General features: G+C 44.2%; 1 protein-coding gene across 5 annotated transcripts in view; it reads right to left on the bottom strand.

Annotated features, from left to right (window-relative positions):
* Nucleotides 1-220: 220 nt before the first annotated feature.
* The window catches only part of LDB1 (LIM domain binding 1), a 71108-nt gene continuing 48169 nt past the window's right edge, over nucleotides 221-23159 (bottom strand). For 4 of the 5 annotated variants that reach the window (XM_020790804.3, XM_072995671.2, XM_072995672.2 and 1 more), the window contains exons 2-11: nucleotides 16117-16219; nucleotides 12181-12225; nucleotides 9735-9810; nucleotides 9380-9482; nucleotides 6680-6852; nucleotides 5276-5398; nucleotides 3955-4038; nucleotides 2955-3078; nucleotides 2366-2514; nucleotides 221-1309 (exon numbers count right to left, since the gene is read on the bottom strand). In XM_020790804.3, the coding sequence (XP_020646463.1) occupies nucleotides 1079-1309; nucleotides 2366-2514; nucleotides 2955-3078; nucleotides 3955-4038; nucleotides 5276-5398; nucleotides 6680-6852; nucleotides 9380-9482; nucleotides 9735-9810; nucleotides 12181-12225; nucleotides 16117-16219 (1211 nt within the window). In that variant the 3' untranslated portion in view covers nucleotides 221-1078. The remainder of the gene's footprint in view (nucleotides 1310-2365; nucleotides 2515-2954; nucleotides 3079-3954; nucleotides 4039-5275; nucleotides 5399-6679; nucleotides 6853-9379; nucleotides 9483-9734; nucleotides 9811-12180; nucleotides 12226-16116; nucleotides 16220-23159) is intronic. The other variant, XM_020790803.3, reaches the window with a different exon arrangement.

Genomic DNA, 23159 nt, shown 5'->3' with positions numbered 1-23159 from the left:
GGGAGGCGGCCGAGAAGGGGCGGGGAGCAGCACACACAAGTTACACAGAGAGGGCGAAGTGGGGCAGCCATGCTGTCCTCAAAGAATCATATAAAGGAAGTCTGCAAAGTCTCTCCTTGGTTTGAAGCTCTCGGAACTGTATATAAAAACCAAGACTCCCAATTGGTAGACAAGCCTGTACAAAAATCAGGATTGGGGGAAAACAGGGAGGGAGGGCAGATTCTTTCTTTCTTTTTTTTAAACTTACAATTTTAATAATAACATTTTTTTTAAAAAAAATCCAAAGTACTGGGCGTGGGGCCAGGATTGCAGTTTTCTGTAAGAGTAGGATATGCAGAGGGGTGGGCCTATCCCCAAAGATCAGACTAAAAGGGCAGTTTTCTACCCACATTCCATGAGGTGTAAAAACCCCAATTCCACCTCCCCACACACACATTGCAGGAGGAATTGTACTGCCACACCCGCAGCAGCCATCATCCCCCCCCCAAATATCCTAGCTGCCCCCAATGTTGAGTCACACAAGGTTGTTTTACTCTCCTGCTACAAGAAAGCCCCTGGAGGTTGAACATGGAACTACACTGGTAAAAGGTGCTCAGGCTCTGGCCTTCTGCTCAGTCACCTGAAGCACTCAGCCCCTTTCCCTCCTGAGATGTTCCTTGCCCATCAGGCAAAGCTGTCAGGCTTCAAGGGGCTACATAATGAACTCAGAACACCACCCCACAACACTGTTGCTTGTGGTGTCTACAGCCCTGGATGCTCGGGTGGGTAGGGAGAAGGAATTAGAATTCTGCTGGGGCTAAAAAGGGAGATCCAGGCTCCATCAGGCCCAGTGTGTGTCCCACGTCTGCCCTGTGGGGTGCTGCCACAACTGCAGACGGCAGGGAGTGGTGGCTGGACCAACTGGAGACAGGTAGGTGGGCAGGCTGGTGCTGCAGTGCCCATCGGCTCAATACTTCACCAGCCAGCCACACTTCTTCACAAACTGTCCAGGTAGAACGGTTTCGACTCAGTCCGTTGGAGGAGGGATTGGCACCAGCCCAAGTCCGGTAAAGGCCAGGCTGGGCAGCGGGTGGGGGCTTTACTGCGATGCTTGCGATGTTGGATTCTCAGACTTGCTCTCCTGACTGGAGGGGGGCTTGCTGTTCCAGGGGCTGTTGGCGCCCAACGCGGGAGAGTTGTTGAAGCTGTCCTCGTCGTCGATGCCGTTGGCAGCGTCGAACTGTGTGTTTTCCAGCCGCGTGATAAGGCGCTCATCCTCGTCACCAAACTCCCCACCCATCAGGGTCGGCTCGCCCACCACCATCACATCCTGAGGAGGGAAGAAGGTCCGGAAACATAATCGAGGTGGAGACTGCTCTGACCTTTACCCCAATGCTTGAGGGAACTCTCACCACAAATAGGAGACTGAATTTGTTTTGCTTGCTCTATCTTCCCCAGGTCTCTTCTCCCTTCTCAAGCTGCCTCCCTTCCTGACCAGGAAGACTCCTGTTCTTGACTGCTCAGTATTTCCAGGGATATCAAGTGGCCTCCCATCTTGTTTCCATTTCAGACTCAAGGGAGGGCATGGTTCAAGTAAAACTGTTCCCTCAAGAGGATGGTTATTCCTTTACCATTCCTGAACACGAATAGCCCAGGAATGAGGTGGAATTCGACATTTCAGAAACATGGAGAAAATAATATCTCTTCTAGGTATAGGGAAAGAAACTAAAAGGTATCAAACAGAATCCCCCCAATTCCCATATTCTTCAAAATAGCTGCTATGCAAAGGGACAACGTAGCTCTCTAGCTCTCTAGGGCAGTGGTGGACAGAAGGAAAAATGGGTTATACTGGTGGATCTCTGGGTGACTTGCAATATATGGTCAATAGTTTATGACTAGTTATTAGCTGGCTAACAAAATGAACATTGGAATGTTAATAATGAGCCAGGCTATTGGTTCACCTTTCCCAGTAATATCAACTTTCACTAGCATCTGTTTTCAAGGGTGTCAGGACAGTATCAACTAAAAAGATTTTTCTCCCCTCTCCTAAAGTAGGTTAATGAAAAGGCATATGTAAGGAGACCCAGTAATTCATTGGGGCTTAGTTTTGATATTGTTCAAAAATCCCTAGACATGTATGTGATCAGAGCATTCTTAGGAGATATCCACCTACCTGATCTAACTATTCTGCAGCCAGCTCAGGGTTCTGGGTTTTTTTAAAGGGCAAAAAAAGGGAAGGTAGATTTTGCCACTTTGAACTCTGCCCAGCCATGTGGTCAAGCACTGTCCATCATTTCTGAAGGTGCTCCAGCAGCGTGGAGCAGATCCCCTTGCAGAAGGAGTGCTCAGGTGCAAAAGAAAGAGAGAATGAAAAGGGGATGCTTACAGGTACCTGACTGGAGAGGGCAAAGGTGCTGGCTGGGCTCTTCTTCTTGCTGTTGCTGTTGTTGGTATTTCCACCACCAGAACTCATGGTGCTGCCCCCAGACATCTTCCTTTTCCGGCGTTTGCTGGGCTGCTGACGTGCAGGCTCAGCTGGGAAGGTGTCAGCAAAGGGAACACTGGTCAGACACCTCAGTTCCAGTAGGAGAGCCTATTGTTTCCCAACTGGCTCAACGGCCAAACTCCAACTTGAGAGAGCCCCATCTTCTGTGAATTTCATAGGCTATGTGTTCCCCAAAACCTAGTTGCACTGATACACTTGCTTACCACCTGCCTCACCCATCCACCTGTTTCCCTTACCAGGTCTTTCATCTGCCCATTCCACACTGTAATCCTACAGCCAGGCGTTCAGGCATTGAACAGCAGCCGCCAAGTCCCCTACAAAGCTCTAACGTGATGCAGAATCTACCAACAGCAGTCCAAAGGAATATTATGCTCCTAGCACCCTCTCGTGGCCTTCATAAGAAATACATCAGTCATGTCGCAGAGTGCTTCATCATAACACCCAAGCTTGCCCTGTCTCAAATTCTCACCAGGTGGTGCCACCATACGCTGCCACTTCTGGAAGAGGCATGTCTTGAGGCAGTCCCGGGGACTGAGGCTGTAGGTCTTGTGCCGCGACATCAACTCCTGCATTGGTTCTAGGATTACGCAAAGCTGGCAGGGGAAAAGGAAGAGGACGAAGTGTTGGCTTTTGATGATTCCAACAGAAACCTCCTGCAGTCAGTTACTGCTCAGGAAACCATGTTCTAAACCTGGCCAAAAATGGTGGCACACATGCTGGCAAGAAAGCCATTCATTTCCTTGAGTGGAAATGGTCTGGGCGCGCACGCGCTCTGAGCTTCCTAGATAGTTGGACAGGTTGGACACAGTTACTAAACCTACATTGCAAGGTACATGTAGAATGCTTAGGCTTTTCTGTGTGCATGTATATAGACAGACACAAAGAAAATCTGTTCCAGGACAGCTCAGGAGCATTCAGAGGCACCCATTGCCACAAGCTGATTTTAATATCAAAATGAATCTACTTAGTTTTGCCTTCAGGTGAACAAAACTCTTTCCAAGCACAGCCTTCCTTCTATGCAGCTGATATCTAAAGAGATGGTGCTTGCTCCAATCCCTCATTCAGCCGCAGAGATATAGCGAGATTAACTACCAGTGCTTTGCACTGATGCATCTAAGAATGCTAGCTATTCATAATATGCTTATTTTGATTTGTTTATATCTTGCTTCCTTTGAAGCTTGAAGTAGCTCACAATATGTAAAAAGTCCTCCATAATCCCCAATAAACTCATAAGAAAACAGACAATCAAAAAAAAATTTAAAAAAGGAATGAAGCAGAGTTTTTTTAAAGAAGAGAGAGAGAGAGAGAGAGAGAGAGAGAGAGAGAGAGAGAGAGAGAGAGAGAGAGAGAAGCATTATTCCACAGACACTGTTTCTGAAAGCTGAGCTTCCTATTTCTTCTGAAGACTAAAAATGAGGGTGGTTAAGGAGCTACCTCCATAACTTTGTGAGCTTCGTAGAAAAACTTACTCGGAGGTAGTTGAGCGTGGAATTTGAAAGCCCACACCGGGTGATGTTCTTGGACAACTGATCCAGCATCTGGGGATCTTGTGCCTGGAGCAAGAACATTAGAAAGGAGAAACAGAAAGAGGAATAAAGAATATGTGGCATCAGCAGATAATGGGTATATGTGAAACCCTGGGGACTTTCCTGTTTAGCCTTCCTGCACCAGGACCCTCCACTAAGTCAGAAAATATTCCACAACTCAGTGTGGATACTTTTTTAAAATAAAAATTATGGAGGATCAAACATGCTTTGCACAAGGCACGAAGAAAGGGTGCTGGCCTATATCGATCTTTCTCTCTGCAGCCCTCCTGGTGACTTTTATGCCTGTGCCGAGTCCATTTCAAGGATTCTCTGAACTGTCAATCGGGGAACACCTGCTCCTCTTTTCCCAAAAGACATTTTAACCAAGTTATCTCTGTCACTTCTAGGGGCCAGGAGCCTCTTCAGTTCCTCTACTCCTGCTGAAATTCTAGTAGGTGACATAGCAAAGAAAGGCAGGAAAACTAGTGACTGCACCAAGAACTACAGGTTACAGGCAATCCACCAGCTTTTCCTCTCCAAGGGTTCTGCGTACTCAAGCGTGCAGAGAAGTCAAGCACCACCTATTAAAGGGGAAAACAGCAGTAGCAACTCCTCGGCTAGAATTCCAAAGGGTTCTCAGACTTGACTCTGCACTGGTGCAAAAAACTCCTAGGCGGAACCATGTAACTGTCCTGAAGAAAGACTGCCCTTTCTTTCAAAGCTCTGCATACTTTCCCCAAACACAGAATTCACTCCTAACTGAGATTTGCCAGACACTTTTTCTTTTTTTAATCACTAAAAAACACAGTATTTTAAATAAAGAAAGAAGGCATTTAAGGCTTTTTAAGGAGATCTGTTCTGCAGCTCACTCTGCCTCTATTGACTATAAATGTTTTTAAACTAATTATATAATCTTAAGAGTTATTGTATTTAGTATTGCTCTATCATCAGCCACTTTCACTATTTTTAATAGAAAAGCACAGTGTAAATTTGATGCAAATAGCAAAAAAAAAAAAAAAACAAGCAGTAGATCTGAAGAGAAGTATCAAATCATGCACTCAATCTAAGGGCAGCAGTAAGGGAGTTTGGAATGCTGAATCAATTTTCTGCCCTCTCGGAAGGCAGCTGGCCTGGACATAGAAAACTTGCCTTACTTAGACTCAGATACCAAGAAGCAATACTATGAGTTGCAAGGCTACTTAGAACACAAAATGAGCAGAAGTGAAAAGTCAAGCCAATGGCTAGTAGCAAGCACTGGACTTACATGCATTGCAAGGATGCTGCGGGGAATGAGTTCCCGGTGCTGCCGGATGCTGAAGTGCCATGTCTTTATCCTCATCATGTCATCAAACATGAACTCCAAGTAGAGGCGGCCCTCCACACAGACCTGGAGCAAAAGAAAACAAAGCAAACGGCTTCTAAAGTTCAGGTGAGCCTTCATCACACTATATCAGGGGTCAGGGAACTTTTTATCTTTTACCCCCCCCCCAAATTTATATACACCAACATTACCCCGCCCCCTCCCAGCACCGCCCCTCCACTCTCGCCGTCTGCGGCCGACCCCCCACCCGCCTCTGCGCTCACCCGGGACCTGCGGCTGCTGCCCGAGCAGCCAGTCTGGAGCTGACACACCGCCGGGAAAGCGCGTCCTTGGTGAAGGGAGCCAGGCACCGCAGGGCCAGCAGGTCCACTGGCCATGAGCTCAGGTGAGGCAGGGTGGGAAGGGGGCCTCCTCACCAGCGCTCACTCTCCCCATAACAGAATGCCCGCCTACACACAGCATCGTCAGAAATAAAATGCCTGGGGGTAATGAGGAGGGTCATGCTGCCGCAACCCTCCTCATTAACCCCAGGATTTTAATTTTTACCCCATTTGGGGTAATTTACCCCTGTTCCCTGACCACTGCACTATATAACAAACATAGCCCCCATGCAATTGTCCAGAGGTAGATTTGGAACAATCCTCACAGCTAACCCCACTTCTAAGGAAAGTCCAAAAATGCAGACCTCTGGTCTATAGCAACAAGCAAGGAGCAGATTTTTGTAAAGCTAATGCCCTGTGGCATAGTGGTTAAACTGCAGTTCTGCAATCAAAATTCTGTTCATGACCTGAGTTTGATCCAGACAGGCTCAGGTAGCCAGCTTGAGGTTGACTCAGACTTCCATCTTTCCAAGGTCAGTAAAATTAACTTCCAGATCACTGGGGGCAGGGAGGCAATGTGTAGCCTGTATAATTAAATTGTAAATTGCCCAGAGAATGCTTTAATTGCTATGGGTTGGTATATAAGCAGCACACTTTGCTCTGCTTTCCTCTTCATTGTCTATGGAAGACCAAACAACCCAAACCATACTTTGACTCAATGGCAGGGAGAGCTTGCATCAATAAACTATTCCTGGGAAAATCAATTTTCTTCCTACACACCATGAGGACTGCACCTAGGAATAGTGAAGCCAGATGGGGAGTTGTCCCTGCACTTGAGAATGTTTCGGAGTCCTGGCTTCACTATACCACAGCCTCCATGACTAGCTGCATCAAAAACCTATACCTTCCCAAGTATGGGCTGTTTGCAGAAGCGCGCAAGGAATGGCAATCTACTGTCATCAACATTTCAAGGCAAGAGCCTCTTAGCCAGGGTTAGAGGTGGGTGGAAACCCTGCTACATTCTCACTTGGGTGAACATGGGCTTGCCATGCTGGGTAACCATGGTACACTGGTCACAGTCGAGCGACACAAAGTTGTTGTGGAAAGATTCTTTCGGGTGCTTCAGGACGTAGTAGAGTTCAGTAGCCCCCCCTTCAAAGATGCTGCGGAAGTAGCGGGGGATCAGAGTACGTCCAATTGCTAGAAAGAAAGGAAGGGAAGGAAGACAGACATTAATGAGGCTTTGCAGGCAGTCTCCTGTTGAGAATCACAAATATTCAGGGGAACTCCTGGCAAGCTAAAGGAAGGCTTACTTGGTTAAGACACCAAATGAAATGTCCAAATCTAGAATTAGTGGAGATACAGCTCCAATTTATGGGAGGCCCACAGCAGAGGAGAGCTCTTTGGCCCCATTAGTGCTTGGTGCCCCTGTAACCTATTTGCCATCTGCCCAAGATGATGGTAGGAACAGTAAAGCTTAGGCTCATGCACCTGAACTTGTTAGTCTTACCATCTTAGCAAAGCTAGGCTTGCCCTAGACATGGAGGGGGCCAGGTCACCCACTGCCAGAGCTTGGAAAGACTCCTATTTTAGAGTGCAGCTCCCAGAATGTCCATGTGAGGGAGGTCGGTCTATAAATCGTTTTCCAAAAACAAACAAGCAAACAAACAAATAAAAAAACCTGCAGGTTTTTGCTATGGGCAGTAGCTCTGGAATGAGAACCAGTAAAGAGGGGCTGATCTGAGCTCCAAATCAGATGTCTGAACTCCTTGATACCACCAGCCTCACCCTTAAAGTACATAAGCTGGAAGTTGCAGTTCTCCTGTATAGGCATCTCAGGCCTTGTATTAGTGCTATAATTAAGATGGCAGGGGCAAATGAACTCTGATTTGCGGCCCTGATGAGTACTGCCTGTCTTCTAGTTATCATAGGGAGACAAATGGCTGGTAGAAGTGACAGTGACGGGACCAGAGACACCAGTAGTAATTAGGGTTTGGCATTTGCACCAGTATGTATGGGAGGGCACCAGGCTGAACACAAGACAAAATCTCCCTCAACATAACATAGCAATGCTGCTTGGGGCTAACATGAACCGTAGTCTAACACATCTGAACATCAGAATGAGAAAGGCTATATAGCAAGGCCTACTTGGATAAAAGCATTCCAATCCATGTCTCTCGGACAGTAATGGGCCGTCTGTCCTAAGTCTGGAATTGTGCTCCTCCAGATATTTTTCACTTGCAATTTGCATGATCCCCAGCCAGCATAACCAAAGGTGTGGGACTATGGGAGCTGCAGTGTAGAAACATCAGGAGGCCACCATTGCTAATCCCTTCTCTAACCAAAGAAAGAAGGAACGCTTTCATCCCGAAACAATCTGCCTATGCTCCAGAATATGGTGCATAAAAGGAGGGGAGCTGAAGTATGCCCTAACTGCCCTGGTCCTGGCAGAAGACAGAAGACGTTGTATGTGATTGCACCCCCCCCCAAAAAAAAAAACCAGGAATGCAAATTCTTGAAAATATTTCAAATAGTTCTTATTTATTTATTTGTTTCTTTATTTTAGATAAAAAGATCTGTACTTCTGATGTGCATATCTACACTTCAATCAACTTTGAAGAGATTCAAAAAGAAATTGTAAATCAGGTGACTGGCTTTGCAAGTGGGATATTTTGAAAGAAAACCAGGAACATTTTCTTCAAGCAACTTTGAACCCTGAGAAATGTATGTGTGGGTTTGTATGCAAGAAGCATTACAAATCCATTTTGAAACATGGAACATGTTATCTCCAGTGGAGAAATCAAGAGAAATTTCAGACAGAAGAAAGGTCTGGAAAATGGCCCTGCTCTTCTCTAGCAGGCCTTCTGTTCTCACTGGGAGATTCATGGCCATTTAGAGAGGCATTCAGTTGGGGGAGAACTCCTAAACAACATCTTAGATGCGTAACGTCTGGATGGGAAACAGCCTGGTTCCTAGATATTTGCTGTAAGAGACTGTAGAATGCAACAGTGGGGGGGGGGAGTTCAGATTTTTACCGTCTAGCAAGGAGTATGTATTTGAATGGCAGAAACTGGATGACTCTCCAGATGTTGATGGACTGCAACACCCATCAGTCCTAACCAGTACCATGAATGATGAGGGACAATCAACAATATGTGGAGGGCCACATATTCCCTATCCCTGTGCTGTGTGTTACTTTCCCAACAGCAGGCATTCCCCTACATCTGCTCTATATTACAGTACTCTCCTAGACTGCCCTCTTCATAATAGCTATGAAAAGCCATGGGAATCTAATGAAGCCACACCAACTAGATCTCACATTCTCAGCTAACAACAAGAACCGGGGCCACTTCCTTAGGGAGCTGCTCAAAAGAGATATTCTGAATGATCCAACTGATCCAATTCAATCTCCAGTCCTTTGCAATACTGCTTTCTTACTGAAAAGGAGATCCTGAGACTATGGAGTACATTGCAATGGGCAACATACCAGCTGTCTGAAGCCCACTCTGGTTGTTTTTGTGAACTCTAAACCAACCTTTCAAAAAAAATGTCCCCTTTTGCCTCCCAAAGGGGAACGGTAGTACTTAAGAACAACACAAAAGCCCGCATTTATGGTGGGGGGTATTACCCATGTCAAGTCCCTGGGGTCAAAATTGGCCCCTGAACCTCATTGAGTTGCCCACCCCATGGTGTATACAGTATCCACCACTCCCAGCCTGGGACTTACTGTATCTCTTTGGTCCATCTTCCAGACAGAAGGTGATTGTTAACATGGCATCATCCTCAAAGAACTCGGTGGTGAAGGCATCCCACCACAGATTGTCACACTCCTATTGGCACAGAGAGGAAAAGCATTGACTATTGTAACGGAGAATCTCAGGGTTGTAGTTAGCCCCTACAGCTACCAAAACTGCCCAACAAAGATAGGAAAGAAGCCCACACAGAGTATTTGAGAGGGCTCAGTTAACCTCCCAGACTCCTTTCCCCTCTCCTTCTAAGCTAGCAAAACCCCTAATGTTGAAACCACAGGAATTCCCTACATCTTTTCCTGGTCCAACCGCTTTGAACCCACAAAATGATACCTCTGTCCAATTCTGCAGCCGCTTGTTTAGCTCAAATATCCTGTAGTCAGTCTGGTTGCCATATGGCGTGTGCCTCCTGCCAAACAAGGAAAGCAATTAAAACAAGGGATAATTTACCAAGTATGTAGAATATTACTACTTTTCCCATTCATATTTCACAAACAAGGTCATGACCTCCCCCCCCCCGCCCCGCCCCATATATACCCACTGCTACACAGTGAGCTAATGAGTGAGCAGGAATATGAATTCAGGTTTTTCTCATCTATGGCCAACTTGATAATTATTTTATCCATCTCCTTATATTAGCCCCACAGGTGGGTAACTACATAATTAAAGACAGATATAACTAAAACCACACTAAGCATTAGTACGAAAATACCATTAAAGAGATCATCAAATTAAAAGCAACTAAACTTAAACAATGTAAAACACACAAAAGGAAAAAAATTAGAAGTCTCTTCCTAAACAGCACGTTGACAGTCCAAAGTCTGCTTTCCACCTATTGAATCATAACAGGTGTTGATCTGCAGACAGGGAGACTAATTTTAGAATCAAATTAGATGTGAATTTGATGAATGGATTAATTATGGTTATAAGTGCAGCATATAAACATAACTTAATTTTTAATTAATCTAAGGCAGCTTAGGATATGGTTGAAAACAAGGATTACTGAAAACACAATAAATTGTAAATATTGGAACACAAATCAGTTAGGTTAGGTTAAATGGGTAGGTTAAAGCTATTTTAAATACACATGAAGTAAAATAACATTTTATATTAAAATTTAAAGGAAAAAAGAGCACACCCATTAAAAACCCAATTCTTAATAGGTAGGTGGTTTCTCAAATCCTGCCAGACCAAACCAACCTAGCCTCTCTTGTCAGGGAGTTCCAAAGCCTGAGAGCAACCACTAATATCCTGTCTCACATCCTCACTAAACAGCCTCTCGTAAAGACCTTAAAACCCACACATGGAGAATATGGTCTTTCAGATTTTTTGGTTACCAATGGTTAGGATTCCCTCCTTTTTAAAAAAACACTGGAAAACCCTTCACAGAGGAGTATGGCTAGCTTCAAAACTGCAACCTTGTCAAGGTTAAGCCAAAACTGATTAGTTTACGAAAAGCGTTTTGCAGTTGGCATGAAGTTTAGTCTGCGTTGCCTGTTTCTGGCTGCCTCTAAACCAGGGGTCCCCAACCCCCGGTCCTCGGCCCGGTGGCAGTCCGTGGCATGAGTTGGCCCGCGGCTCAGGCCATGGGGACAGAACTCCTGCCCCCGCACGTACTCACCCTCGCACAGCCAGTTTGCAGCTACGTGCGCTGTCTGCACATGCGTACAAGTGCATGCCCAGACAAGCACCACGCCACCATTTGTGCATGTGTGCAAGCGCGGGGGTGCCCTGCCTTGCCCAGCCAGTCCGTGGACCGAAAAAGGTTGGGGATCGCTGTTCTAAACTGTTTGATGAAGTATTTGCGAAGACTTTCATCACCAGGATCTAATGGTTGTTGTGGGTTTTTCAGGCTCTTTGGCCACGTTCTGAAGGTTGTTCTTCCTAACATTTCGCCAGTCTCTGTGGCCGGCATCTTCAGAGGACGGCACTCTGTGCTCTGGTGTAGCTGGCTTGGGAGTGCTCCCAAGATGCAAAGTGCGTTTATTTGCCCTTTGGTGGCATCATCTGATCTATATGTTTATAATAATAATAACTGAATAGGAATGTAGCCTTTTAGTGAGCTAGACCAGCGGTCCATGTTGCCCAGTATTGGCAACTCTGACTGACAGCATCCCTTCTGGGTTTCACCAGGACCCCTTTCCTAGCTATACATGGATATCTCATTATTACCAGTTGGTCCCCGACTCAAGTCCTAGCCAGTTTAATTTTGAAATCAGAAAAGACTGGTGCATTCATGGTGGCATAACAGAATGACTGAGCAACCTCAGCTAGTTCAACTCCATTTTCACTGGAGAGATTAGTGTATTTTATTGTTGTTTTAATTGATACAGCAGAGGTTTTCCAAGTGTATAACTCCACTGATGTGTTTCTGGGTTTTGCAAAAATAATGTTTTTTTAAAAAATAAAGTTATTAGTAGCAAGAAACCGTAATTCCTTCCTGCATTTAATCATTAAAAAAAGATTTTTGGAGAAGTCCGTTTTCTGATATTCTTTTTTCTGATTCTCTGGGAAAACAAATACACATCCAGAAGCACACTCATAAATATGCATATGACATGCATCCTTAATTTAATGATCTTGTTTGAATGAAGACAGCTGTAACATATCTAGTGTGGTCTAAGTGGTTTGAACTCAAATTCGTTGCCCTCAAAACATGTTGGGGTTACTGCAAAAGTACTACTATTTCAAAATCACCATCCTCACACTTGAAATATTACCTCTGTCTTCACCTTCATTAACAAAGATGGTCAGGAGGGAGAACAAGGCAGACTCTTACCCTATCCCAGGCTCCAGGTAGGTTGGTGGATACATAGGAGTCGGTCTGTGGAGAAATACGCCAGTACAGAAAAGAGTAATTAATGCCTCATCCATTTCATTACACTGCAAAGTGTAATCCAAAGAGAAGGCTTAGGAAGAGGACAGGAAAATGTGCTTGTTATCTCATGCATTAAATCTCTGTTTTATCAGGACTACCTTGCATTCACCATCATACATATTATTCTGACCTGCTATTAAAACCTTTCCTGGCACATTAATTGCCATATGTGTTCTCTTCCTTGTTTTCACTAGCCATGTACTGGCAACTACTGCTTCTGATGTTTCCTTCCACCCTCTCCAGTTTCTTCCCATATTTAATGTTGAAACACTTCTGTAAGGCTATCCTTGCTCCAATTTTCTGTAATAATTTGCATCCTTTTCCATTCTTTCATCTCTCTTGTCATTCTTTTCTATCATCCTTTTTAAAAGTTCTACACTGTTGTTTACAAAATCCCCGCTTCCCTTTAAATCAGTGATTGAGAGCCTTTTTGCATTCCCTCCCGGGTTTCACCAGGACCTCTTTTTGACCTTTTAGTCATATTGTTTGACTACAATTGACATCAGCCATGATCATCACTGACTGTGCTATCTGGGGCTACTTGCAGATGGCATCTATGGCTACCCCATACACTGGTGTCTCATTTAGCGACGTTAATCCCTGCAGGAAAAAACGTCGCTAAACGATTTAATTGCTAAGCGATTTTAAAAAGCCCATAGGAACGTATTAAAATGCGTTTAATACGTTCCTATGGGCTAAAAACTTACCTTAAAGCGAAATTCCTCCACAGCGGCGGCCATTTTGGGTGCCTCTACAGCGAGGCAAAACAGCGGCGGCCATTTTTTTGCGGCGGCCATTTTGGAACCGCCGATCAGCTGTTTAAAAAAGTTCGCTTTGCCATGATCGCTTCCCCGCGATCATAGCAAAGTGAATTTTAGCCATAGAGGACATCGCTAAGTGATCGCTTCAGTGATGGCCAAAAGTCCATCGCAAAGCGATTTCATCACTCAACAGTGATCGCTAAGCGAGGCACCACTGTATTCCAGTCTCATTTTTTTGTTGTTGTTTAGTCACTAAGCCATGTCCAACTCTTCATGACCCCATGGACCAGAGCACACCAGGCCCTCCTGTCTTCCACTGCCTCCCGGAGTTGGGTTAAAGTCATGTTGGTCGCTTCGATGACACTGTTCAACCATCTCATCCCCTGTCGTCCCCTTCTCCTCTTGCCTTCACACTTTCCCAACATCAGGGTCTTTTCCAGTCTCATCTTAGCTACACTTTGATACTAGAGAGGCAGAGCCCAGTTAACCTCAGCTTTGATACAATGGCTTAGCACATTTCTGGCAATTTTAGAAGGAACAAATGCTTTCCAAAAGCCTTTGTTGCTCAGGACATCCCGGATTTTTACATACCATTCCAAGAAAAAGCCATAGCACAAATTTCACTCTCTCTTCTGTCTAGATTTTTCATTCACTCCCCTCTACTGTACTCCAATCTGTCAATGCATCTTAACCTTACTGGCTATTACAGTTTGAATGGACTTGTTATTTTTATGTAGGCTAACAGCTAGAAATGTTTTAGCAAGGAGGCTTACGAGAGCAAAGACATCACTACTACTACTACGACAACAACGACGACTACTACTACTAACAATAACAATAACAACAATAACAACAATAACAACAATAACAACAATAACAACAACAACAACAACAACAACAACAATAACAACAATAACAACAACAACAACAACAACAACAACAACAACAACAACAACAACAACAACAATAATAATAATAATAATAATAATAATAATAATAATAATAATAATAATAATAATAATAATAATAATAATAATAATAGCACAAGTAGTCTGATAACCTTTAAGCAATTGAACAGCATTGCTTCTTAGAAAATAATGAGGTGCATGATTGTCTGCATGCTTTTGTTACTTCCAAATGTAAAAAAAAAAAAAGATGAGGGACTTCCTTTAAAACTAAAAAATTAAAAATCAAAAGGGTGGGGTAGGGACACAGACCCCCTCATAGGTTCCCCTGTAGTTACTGAAACTTCTATCATCTTCTGATCATGTCCTGTCACCGGTAAAGCTCGGGGAGAGGGATTATTATATACAGGGAATCTGCCCCTCCCAAGTCTCAAGAAGTTGATTTCATTTCATATATCATGCCTTTTCTCTAATGGCCTCAAGGTGGCCTATGTGGCTCCCTTGTTCCCTGCTTTATCCACATAACACTGCAGGGAAGGGAAGGCTAAGAGAGAGGAACTGACCCTAATCACTTAATGAATTTCATGGCATAGTGGTAATTTGACCCTGGTTCTACCTAGTCCCAGTCCAATAATCTACGTCTCACACAGACTATCTCTGCTCCTGAAAAATCCCTTCAGTTCCTTTTGAGAGCTGAAAGCTCTTCTTCTCTGTCAAGATGCTGCTGAGCTCTTGCTCCTTTGCCCTTCTCTTATGTTTCTCCTCCTCCTCCTTGCTCTTCTGGTGTCTGAGGGTTGTTTCCATGGTCGACTCAGTATATTCATAAATCCTTTACTATGCAGAACAAACTAGGAATTCAGACAACCAGCCCTTGGCCCAAAGTGCCAACAATAAAAAACAGTTGTATTTTCAACCTTGACACTCAGCCTCCTTTTCTTTCTCTCTGCACTAAAAAACAGAGTGCCACAGTGGGTCACTGAGTAATTAGCCCATACTCTAGGTAATGATTGTGCAATTTAATTGCCATGGAAAATATCACCACTTGTATAGCTCTTGAAGCTTAGCTCTTATGGAAAAAAATATTGATAACTGCAAACCAGGAATTCCCATGCTGCGTGCATGCCACTGCCCCTTAGGGCTCCAGGGGAGAACAGGCAGCGTGTGACAAAGAAGTAAATAATTAAAGGCTCCGAGTTGTGCACAGTAGCCACCATCAGAAACCTGGCTGCCTGCCGGGCCTCGATACATTTAGCTGCTCTGGACCTTTTGACTTTCCAATAAAGGCAGAAATGCAGGTATAGCAGGCACCTCTGAATGCTGGTAGAAGTTAACTCTCTTTCTGGCTACTTCTCTCATTCTGAATTGAGTAGCACATTTAATGTACTTGAGCTATGAAAACATGGGAATAAATCTCTAGACTGAAGTAAATGAGGCCAGAAGGAAACCATGTTTATTGCCCTCCTCTCAGTATGCAGTGATGGGAAATGTAAATGCCCCCTCCAGGCACACTGTGACCCCCTCCCTCCCTTCTTCCTGCCCAATGGATTAGCATGTGGCAGAGATGGAAGAAAAAAATATTTTCTTTGGAATGAGTGGTGTTGTTTTTTTGTTTTGTTTTTGTACAGTATCTTACATAATTGTTGTTGTTATGTGCCATCAAGTCAGAACTGACTTATATCAACCCCAACATGGATTTCAAGGTAAGTGAGATAATTAAGGAGTGGTTTTATTAGTTCCACACCCTCAGTGAGCGTCCATGGTCGAGTCAGGATTTGAACCCAGGCCTCCTGAATCTTAGTTCTTCACTCTATCTACTAAACCACATTGGTTATCCTTATCTTCCATGATACTTCAACTTATATTGCTAATGCCCATGATGGCTAAAGGATTCTAGGAGAGGCACTAAAAAAAAAGCACATTTCTATCTCTGGCAATGGGAACACTAAATTGGCTAAGGGATACATTTAGCCCTCTGGTTACCCATGTGTGCTTCAGGGTCAAGCACCACTTGTCCTACACTTCCTGATCTGGAAAAGAGAGCCCTCACACTGGCTTACTGCTGCAAATAGCCTGATCCACAAATGAATGGGGGTGGTGGCTGACAGGTATGAGACTGAATTCCCTTTGCTTAAGGTTAGCCTGGTCTTGCACCAAAAAAACCTCTCACTTACCCCACATCTCGATCCAGCATAGTGCCCGGGTGGAAGGGGGGAAAGGCGTTGCCGTTTGGGGGCTCCTTTGGAGAGTACAGCTTGAATGACTTAGAGGAACAGCCTAGGGAAAAAACAACAAAGGACAAAAGGATGAGGGGATAGGCCAGTGAAGGTCACTTGTCCAAGGGTAGATCAAACGCAACCATGACCCATCTGTAATTTCATCATATTGCCACAACCCCCATTGGGAACTGCTCCACGACCACACCATCTCTGACTCAACTCTGCCAGACAAAGAACTTCCAAATATAAAAGGCTGACAGATCATCAGGTTGAACTATAGAAAGTATGTAAACCTGCTGCCACAACAAAGCACTGTTTCTCAGGACAGGAAAATGAAGCAAAGTTGGGAAATAGCCGCTTGTCAAGAACACTGTTCTGGAGAAAGGGCTCGTATATGTATTAATATGCTTGTCTTGACCACAGCACATGTTCTATTAGGTCAGAATCATTTTAAGCTTGGTAAATGGTATTTCATTCTGCATGTGATTTTATCTGCTGACTATGTCAGCCTGAGCCCACTATTGATGGAGGAAGTCAGTGAAAATGTCCCCTCTGACACAGTGATTATCTTTCTGGGACTCTGTGGGTACAGCTGCTGTGCACTGGTGTACTATTAAATACTGTAGAAGTATGCCTTGGTGTTGAACAAACAAAGAATAAAGCTCTAGCACACGGGAAAAATGCTTATGTCTATAGATAGGACAAGGACTTCTATGAGTGTGGGACAGCTTAACAGTACTTCTGTGTGGGCTAGGGCTGTGGCGGTCGAGGAGGCATGCAAATGCTCTTAGAGCTGGGTATTATTTTTTCCACAAAGAAATAAAGTACAGGCCAGGGATGTGTCGCTGTGCTTGAAAATGTCTTGCCAAATGCAGACTTTTGTGGAATACTGGCTCTTTATGTAAAAGCTTCCATTCTTGATCATCAGCCCCAGCTGCCCAATTGCTTCTGTAGTTTGTTTGAGAAAGGGGTCAAGAATAATAAAGTCATCAGCTTTCTGTATGCATGCAGCAGGATGCAACCTAGAATGCAAAGCACTACTTCAGGACACAACTGGGTAATGGCATTTTGAATACTGCCCTTCATCCATTCTCATTCGCACAAACTCTCTGCAACTACAAAACTAGCACATCAGAGACAGGGCATGGGCTAGAACTTTTCTTCCCATTGTGCTTCTGACATTCGTAAACCTGCAATTTGAAACTGAGCAGTCCATTCCCCATCTAAAGACTGTATCACTTTGATCCAGCCCCTTTTAAGGCCAGGAAAAAACAACAAAAAGATAGAAATGCTTTTCATAGGCATGCCAGATACTTGAACTGTTATTTCCTGTACTACTGGGAACAAAACTGAGACTGACTTTTTGGAATTTGTAGCCCAACATATCTGAAAAGCACTAACCCGCACATCTCCAGGCAGCACAGACAATGGTGCTATTGGTTGAGGTGATGGCTTTTATCATCTAAAACAGGTGGAGAGCACTTGACTGGGAAGATAGTCTGGACAGCCAAGGTCATTTGCAGGTGAAACTCTGAAATGATTATCATGCTCCACAGAGAAAATATACAGTCCCAAAGTTCAGCAGGATCCCCCAACCCCCGGCAGAATTATGAGACTGGGAGCCATCAAACCAGTGGAAGGAAGACAAACCCACTTACCTCCATGACGTTCCTGCAGTGCTCTCTAAAAAGCACCCAACTGCACCTTTGCAAATCACAAAGATTCCCTGTGACTCTCAGAGCTGCATGGGGAAACAAGTTCTGATGGATGGTGCCTCCATACACTCTACAGTGGTACCTCGACTTACGAACTTAATCCATTTTGGAACGACGTTCGTACGTCGAAAAGTTTGTAAGTCGAACTACCATTTCCCACTGAAATGCATGGGAACGGAATTAATATGTCCCAGCATTTCAAAAGGCAAAAAGACAGGGGGAAAGGGCCTTTTTGGCTTCAGAGCTCTTAAAGGGCTTGCTCTGATGCCGGGGGAGGAAGCCCCTTTGAGAGCTCTGAAGGTGCAGATCGTGGCGGCGGGGACTCCCAGGGAGATCTCCCAGGGCTTGCCCGCCACCATGGGAAACCTCCCTGGGGGTCCCTGCCACAAAGGGCTTGCTCCGATGTCAGGCGGAAAGCCCTTTGAGAGCTCCAGAGGCAAAAAGGCAGGGAGAAAGAGCTGGAAATTTGAATTTTCCGCCCTTTCTCCCTGCCTTTTTGCAGGGAGCCATTTACGAATGGCTCCGTTCGCAAAAAAAACAAAACAAAACAACGGCATTGACTTGCAAATGGAGCCTCAACCTCATTCGTAGGTCGAGCTCCGTTCGCAAGTTGATGCCAATTATTGCCAACAGAGCTGTTCGTAAATCGAAAAGTTCATATCTAGGGACGTTTGTAAGTCGAGGGTTGACTGTACATGGAGGCAGCCTCTGTCAGAAACTATGCATCCATGCATCTTTGTAGCGAACCCTCCCAACTTGAAAAAGTGCATAGAGCTATGAGTCAGGATTTGGTCTCCATCCTCTACCAAAGCACCACTTGACTATCACACCTTTGCTTTATCTTATTCGCAAGGTATTCCCTCAAACCTTTTTTCTCATTGTTTCCCTTTCTGGCATCTGCTTTATCCCCAACTTGTCCCATGCTGGAGAATAAGATTGATTTTTGATTGCTGGAATAACACTTATGCTACTTAAGGCAATTTTGAATTTCCCCCTATCTGGATAGTCCACTGGAGGGCTCACAGATGGCCTGCCATAGACCATATAGATGCCCCTCTCACATACTAAAAATCGATTTCTGAACCGTTGGCCAAGGGTGGACTATCCAGATCCTCCAGTTGTAAGATAGCCCAATACCAGTTAGTGGACTAGGACAGAGGGCTTGGCTGTGAAATAAAAGTTGTTGCACCTGATAACCAACCTGTTGAGTCAATGAAACCCATGATGGAGGAATATATTGCAGTCACTCTGCACCTAAGAGGGGATGGCAGAGATCACAAACCATCCCAATTTAGGGTTTTAGATTAAATTAGTGCCCATGCAGGAACATGTAGTATTTATAACTGCATTTCAACGTATCTGGACTTCATGGGTCACCTGAGAACAGATGTGTTCTATCTCAAGTTTATTTTTGTCTTCTGCCCATCATTTCCCCTCACAGCTGTGCACAATATCATCACAGCTACTGTTACCTTCCCCTCCCCCCTCATTTAGCCGTACCCAGCTGTGAACGATATCTTCAGTGCCTTTAATCTCTTCCTCCCTGCAGAGACGTCTGGGAAAAACCCTGACAATTTCATCAACACTGGGATCATCCATTCACCTCTTGCTCCCTCAGCTATAGCTGCCCTAGTGAAGAGAGATTTTGCTTTCTCCTAACAAACACATATTTTTATAGGAAACAGTGCAACCAATATGCTCATAGAGAGGTGGCAAAAGTGTGGGCCATGAACAGCTGCTCAAGACCTTCCAGAAGTTGTTTTTTAAGCCACAGAAAATCATCCTTGCAAACTAAGTTTTTGTTGCTGCTTATACAGTTCTGTGGTAGCACTTAGTCACTTCATGACTTGTTCAAGTTGTTTAAAAGAGCTAACTGGTTTTATTTCATCTGAAAGCCTGTTCTTTGTCTTAATAATATTAACTGAAGGAAGGAAGTCTTCAATTACCATGTATACTTCCCAAAAATGACTCCTATGTTGATTAGATTCTGTTTCCAGAAGCCTTATTTCAGGAAGTAAACATGGCAGTCAAAAACCTCTTCTTCAATTACTAAGGCAAAAACAGGTGTTTTAGACAACAACAGAAATGATAAGCTAGCTTTAACAAATAAACTATCTTATTTAACATGAACCAAATGTAAGAAATGATACAAAACTGGTTGGGAAGCTGTTGCAGAGTTCTTTAAGAACCAGGAAACCTGCATTCGCAACATTCTGGGGTTTTTTTAAACTGTAACTTTATTCAAACCTTAATAAAATCCCTCATTAAATTAAAAACCTTATTAAAGCCTAATCATAATCTCATTATAATGTTTATAACCTTGTAAATAAAACACTTAAATAAGACTCAATAATATTACAGTATATAGTTACTAAAACCTATGAAAATTACTATTTAGAGATTTAAAAAAATAAAAATAAATAAATAAGTAGCCAATCTGGCTATATGCCTTCCACTTTCACTACACTAACCTCATGCTGCAGACAAATCTGAAAATGGATCTCGAGTCCACCTGGCTTTTCCAGCCCAATCTGAACTGTTTCAGTTTCGCTAGAAAGCATGGAACAGGCAGTGAAGGGAAAGAAAGTCTCAGCAGAAGAACAGGGGATTGTGTAGAAGTGGCAGGATTTAGGGGTTAGCATACAAAATAGACAGACAGAGGAGTGTCTCCTCCCACACTAGCTGGAGATGATTTATTTATTTCAAGTATTTGTATCTCACATCTTAACACAATTCTGACACTGAGGGCGGGGCATGCATTTAAAATAGGAAAAAAGTGTGAATGGTTGTAGTGTGTACTAACTGAAGGTCGCGCGAGGTTCCAGAGCTGTAATCAACTTGCTTTAAAATGTGTGAGACTCCAGCAAGTCTCTCTCTAGCCAACCAGGAAACATCACTAGAGGGCTCCATCGGCTGTTCCACCAACCTCGGCCACAATCACTGCATTCTGTTGACAACACATCTTCATCTCTCTCTTCTCCTTCCCACACTGCCCTATCTCTTATGGCATAGCCGCGGATCCTTCTCTCACTCCCTTTGGGTTTTTCTTTGGATAAGAACAGATCTTGCCTCCATCTCCCCAGAAGAAGTACTTCACTGACACAGAAGTCCTGTGTAGCAAGAAAGACTAGTTTTATTTTTGGCAGGTGCCGTCCTGTCTGGATAGCACATGCTGCAGCAGTTCACCTGCTCCACCCAAACAGTCAAGACTTTGGTTGTGGATACTTAACACAAGACAGGAATGCTTAGCTAGCCAGGGGATTCCCTGTTTTTTAAAAATGTGTTTTCCAATTCAGTTGGCCAAATGACTGTTTCATTCATCAGATAACTATTGGGCTCTCTCACACAATCATTATTAGCACAAAAGCCAAAACTTAATTGCATTTTAGAAAAAGAAAAAAAATAGAAAAAAACAACAGCATGTTGCAGAAAATGCTACCAGCAGTATCATCTGAGGCTAACCATCACAGAATAATCATTGTAATGGGAGAAAAGGGCAGTTGAGCTGACATAGCTTGGTGAAGTCACTGGCTGCAGAGCCAGGGCTGGGACTCTTGAATCCTTACGGTACCTCCTGGGGGAGGGACCAGCCAAGATCACCCAGAAGCATGTGTGGCTGATTGGTTACAGGTACATCAACCTGTTCCACCTTGGGCAAGCTGCAAAGTTCCAGAGTGCCACCAAAGGAGGGACTGGTAAACCACTCCTGAGTACTTTATACACAGTAATCCCTGGAAAAGGTTGGTGTAAATTGGAATTGACTTGATGGCATGCTAGGATGACAATAAAACTGCAACTACAGCAAAAATGTGACCTATGCTGAATATTAAGTCAAAATCATCTTGATAGCAAATAATTCTCGACCAGTTAAGAAGTAAATACCTTAAAATGCTTGACTGAATAGCTAAGAACTGGGAAATGCAATATGACATAAAGTTATCCAGGTTCCTGATACTTCAACTAAATACCCTGGAACCCTTAAGGAATACTTTTGCCAACATTGGAATGTCCCTTCCTGGTTGCAGTCTCAGTACAGCAGTTCGGAAGTTGTCTCTACTGTGCTCTGCCTGTGCTGTACTGTGCGAGTAAAAATCATCCATCTCAAAGTGATTGTTCTCAAGCACAGCTTGGAAAAGTAACCTTTTAGGACAACAACTCCCAGAATCCCCCACACAGCATAGCTAGTGCTTAGAATGGAGGATTCTGGAATGCCCACAAAAGTAAAGATGCTACTCTGGGAATAAGGCATTCTTTTCAGAGTAGCAGCAACCTGCCACAAAAATAATGCTTCTCTTCTCTCACACACAGGATGTCCCAGAACAAACCACTCCACTTCCTTGCCTTTGTCTTCCACTGTGGAAAACTACCATGTACAGGGGACAGAGCGGCCGCTCTCTTAGTCTCTAAACATAGGGATACAGGATGACAAAACCTAGAAGAAGTAGAGAAATATGTGTTCCCACAATTGTTTTTTGCAGAAGGCTATTTTCATCTGGCATGTATTTAACTACGTGGAACATGCAAATAAGCAATGATTAAATTATTGTCCTCTCTGGAAAATGAAGCAAACTGGGTTCTGGGGTTCCACTTCACTTACATGCTGTGTGATCCCAATGTAGCAGCCTTTGGACCAAATCCTTACGGCAGCCCAGGGCCTTAAGGGGTGAGTCCCCAAGAAGGTCCCCATTCAGCTTGCAAGGTATTCTCCTGCCCACCATTCCCTTCCCCCATTCCAGCAGGCAGCAGCCGCCCCCCCCCATTCCAACCACACCCTCTGGCTCTGGTGCAAAGAGATTTAAGAGCTTCATATACAGGAAGAGAGAGCAAGAAGGACCCTCCGGGTGACCTTTCTGTTGCTGTGGAGATGAAGAAATCACCAAGGCAACCACCCAGCTCCTCCCCTCTCAGTATCCCCTGACAGGCACCATCTGCTGCTGGGTGAGTAATGGGGTTTGCCAAGCTTGCTGCAAACCCAGTTTGGTCCAGCTTGACCTTGGGGCCCAAAAGTCAGGTTGCTCTGCAAGTCTCACAGCAGCCAGATGTGCCAAAGCTAAAGATCCTCGCTCCTTCACTCTTTAGCATGCAGACCCACTAGTCTTGAAATGGCACCGCCTGCTTGCAATCGAAGGCATTAGTCAAAACTGCTCTTTCACACAGGTTCCAGTTGGTTGCTCCTGGGTTTGGCAAGCCTGAAATTTGTCTACTTCTACTTTACCACACATTCAATAAACTGGATAAAACGGAAAGTGGGGAGGTTGAGCTCCTTGCACCTTGAAATCAATT

Source organism: Pogona vitticeps, chromosome 3 (assembly GCF_051106095.1).
Source record: "Pogona vitticeps strain Pit_001003342236 chromosome 3, PviZW2.1, whole genome shotgun sequence".
NCBI lineage: Eukaryota > Metazoa > Chordata > Lepidosauria > Squamata > Agamidae > Pogona > Pogona vitticeps.
Note: the sequence above shows the minus strand (reverse complement) of the source record. Positions and strands in the feature narration are given on the sequence as shown.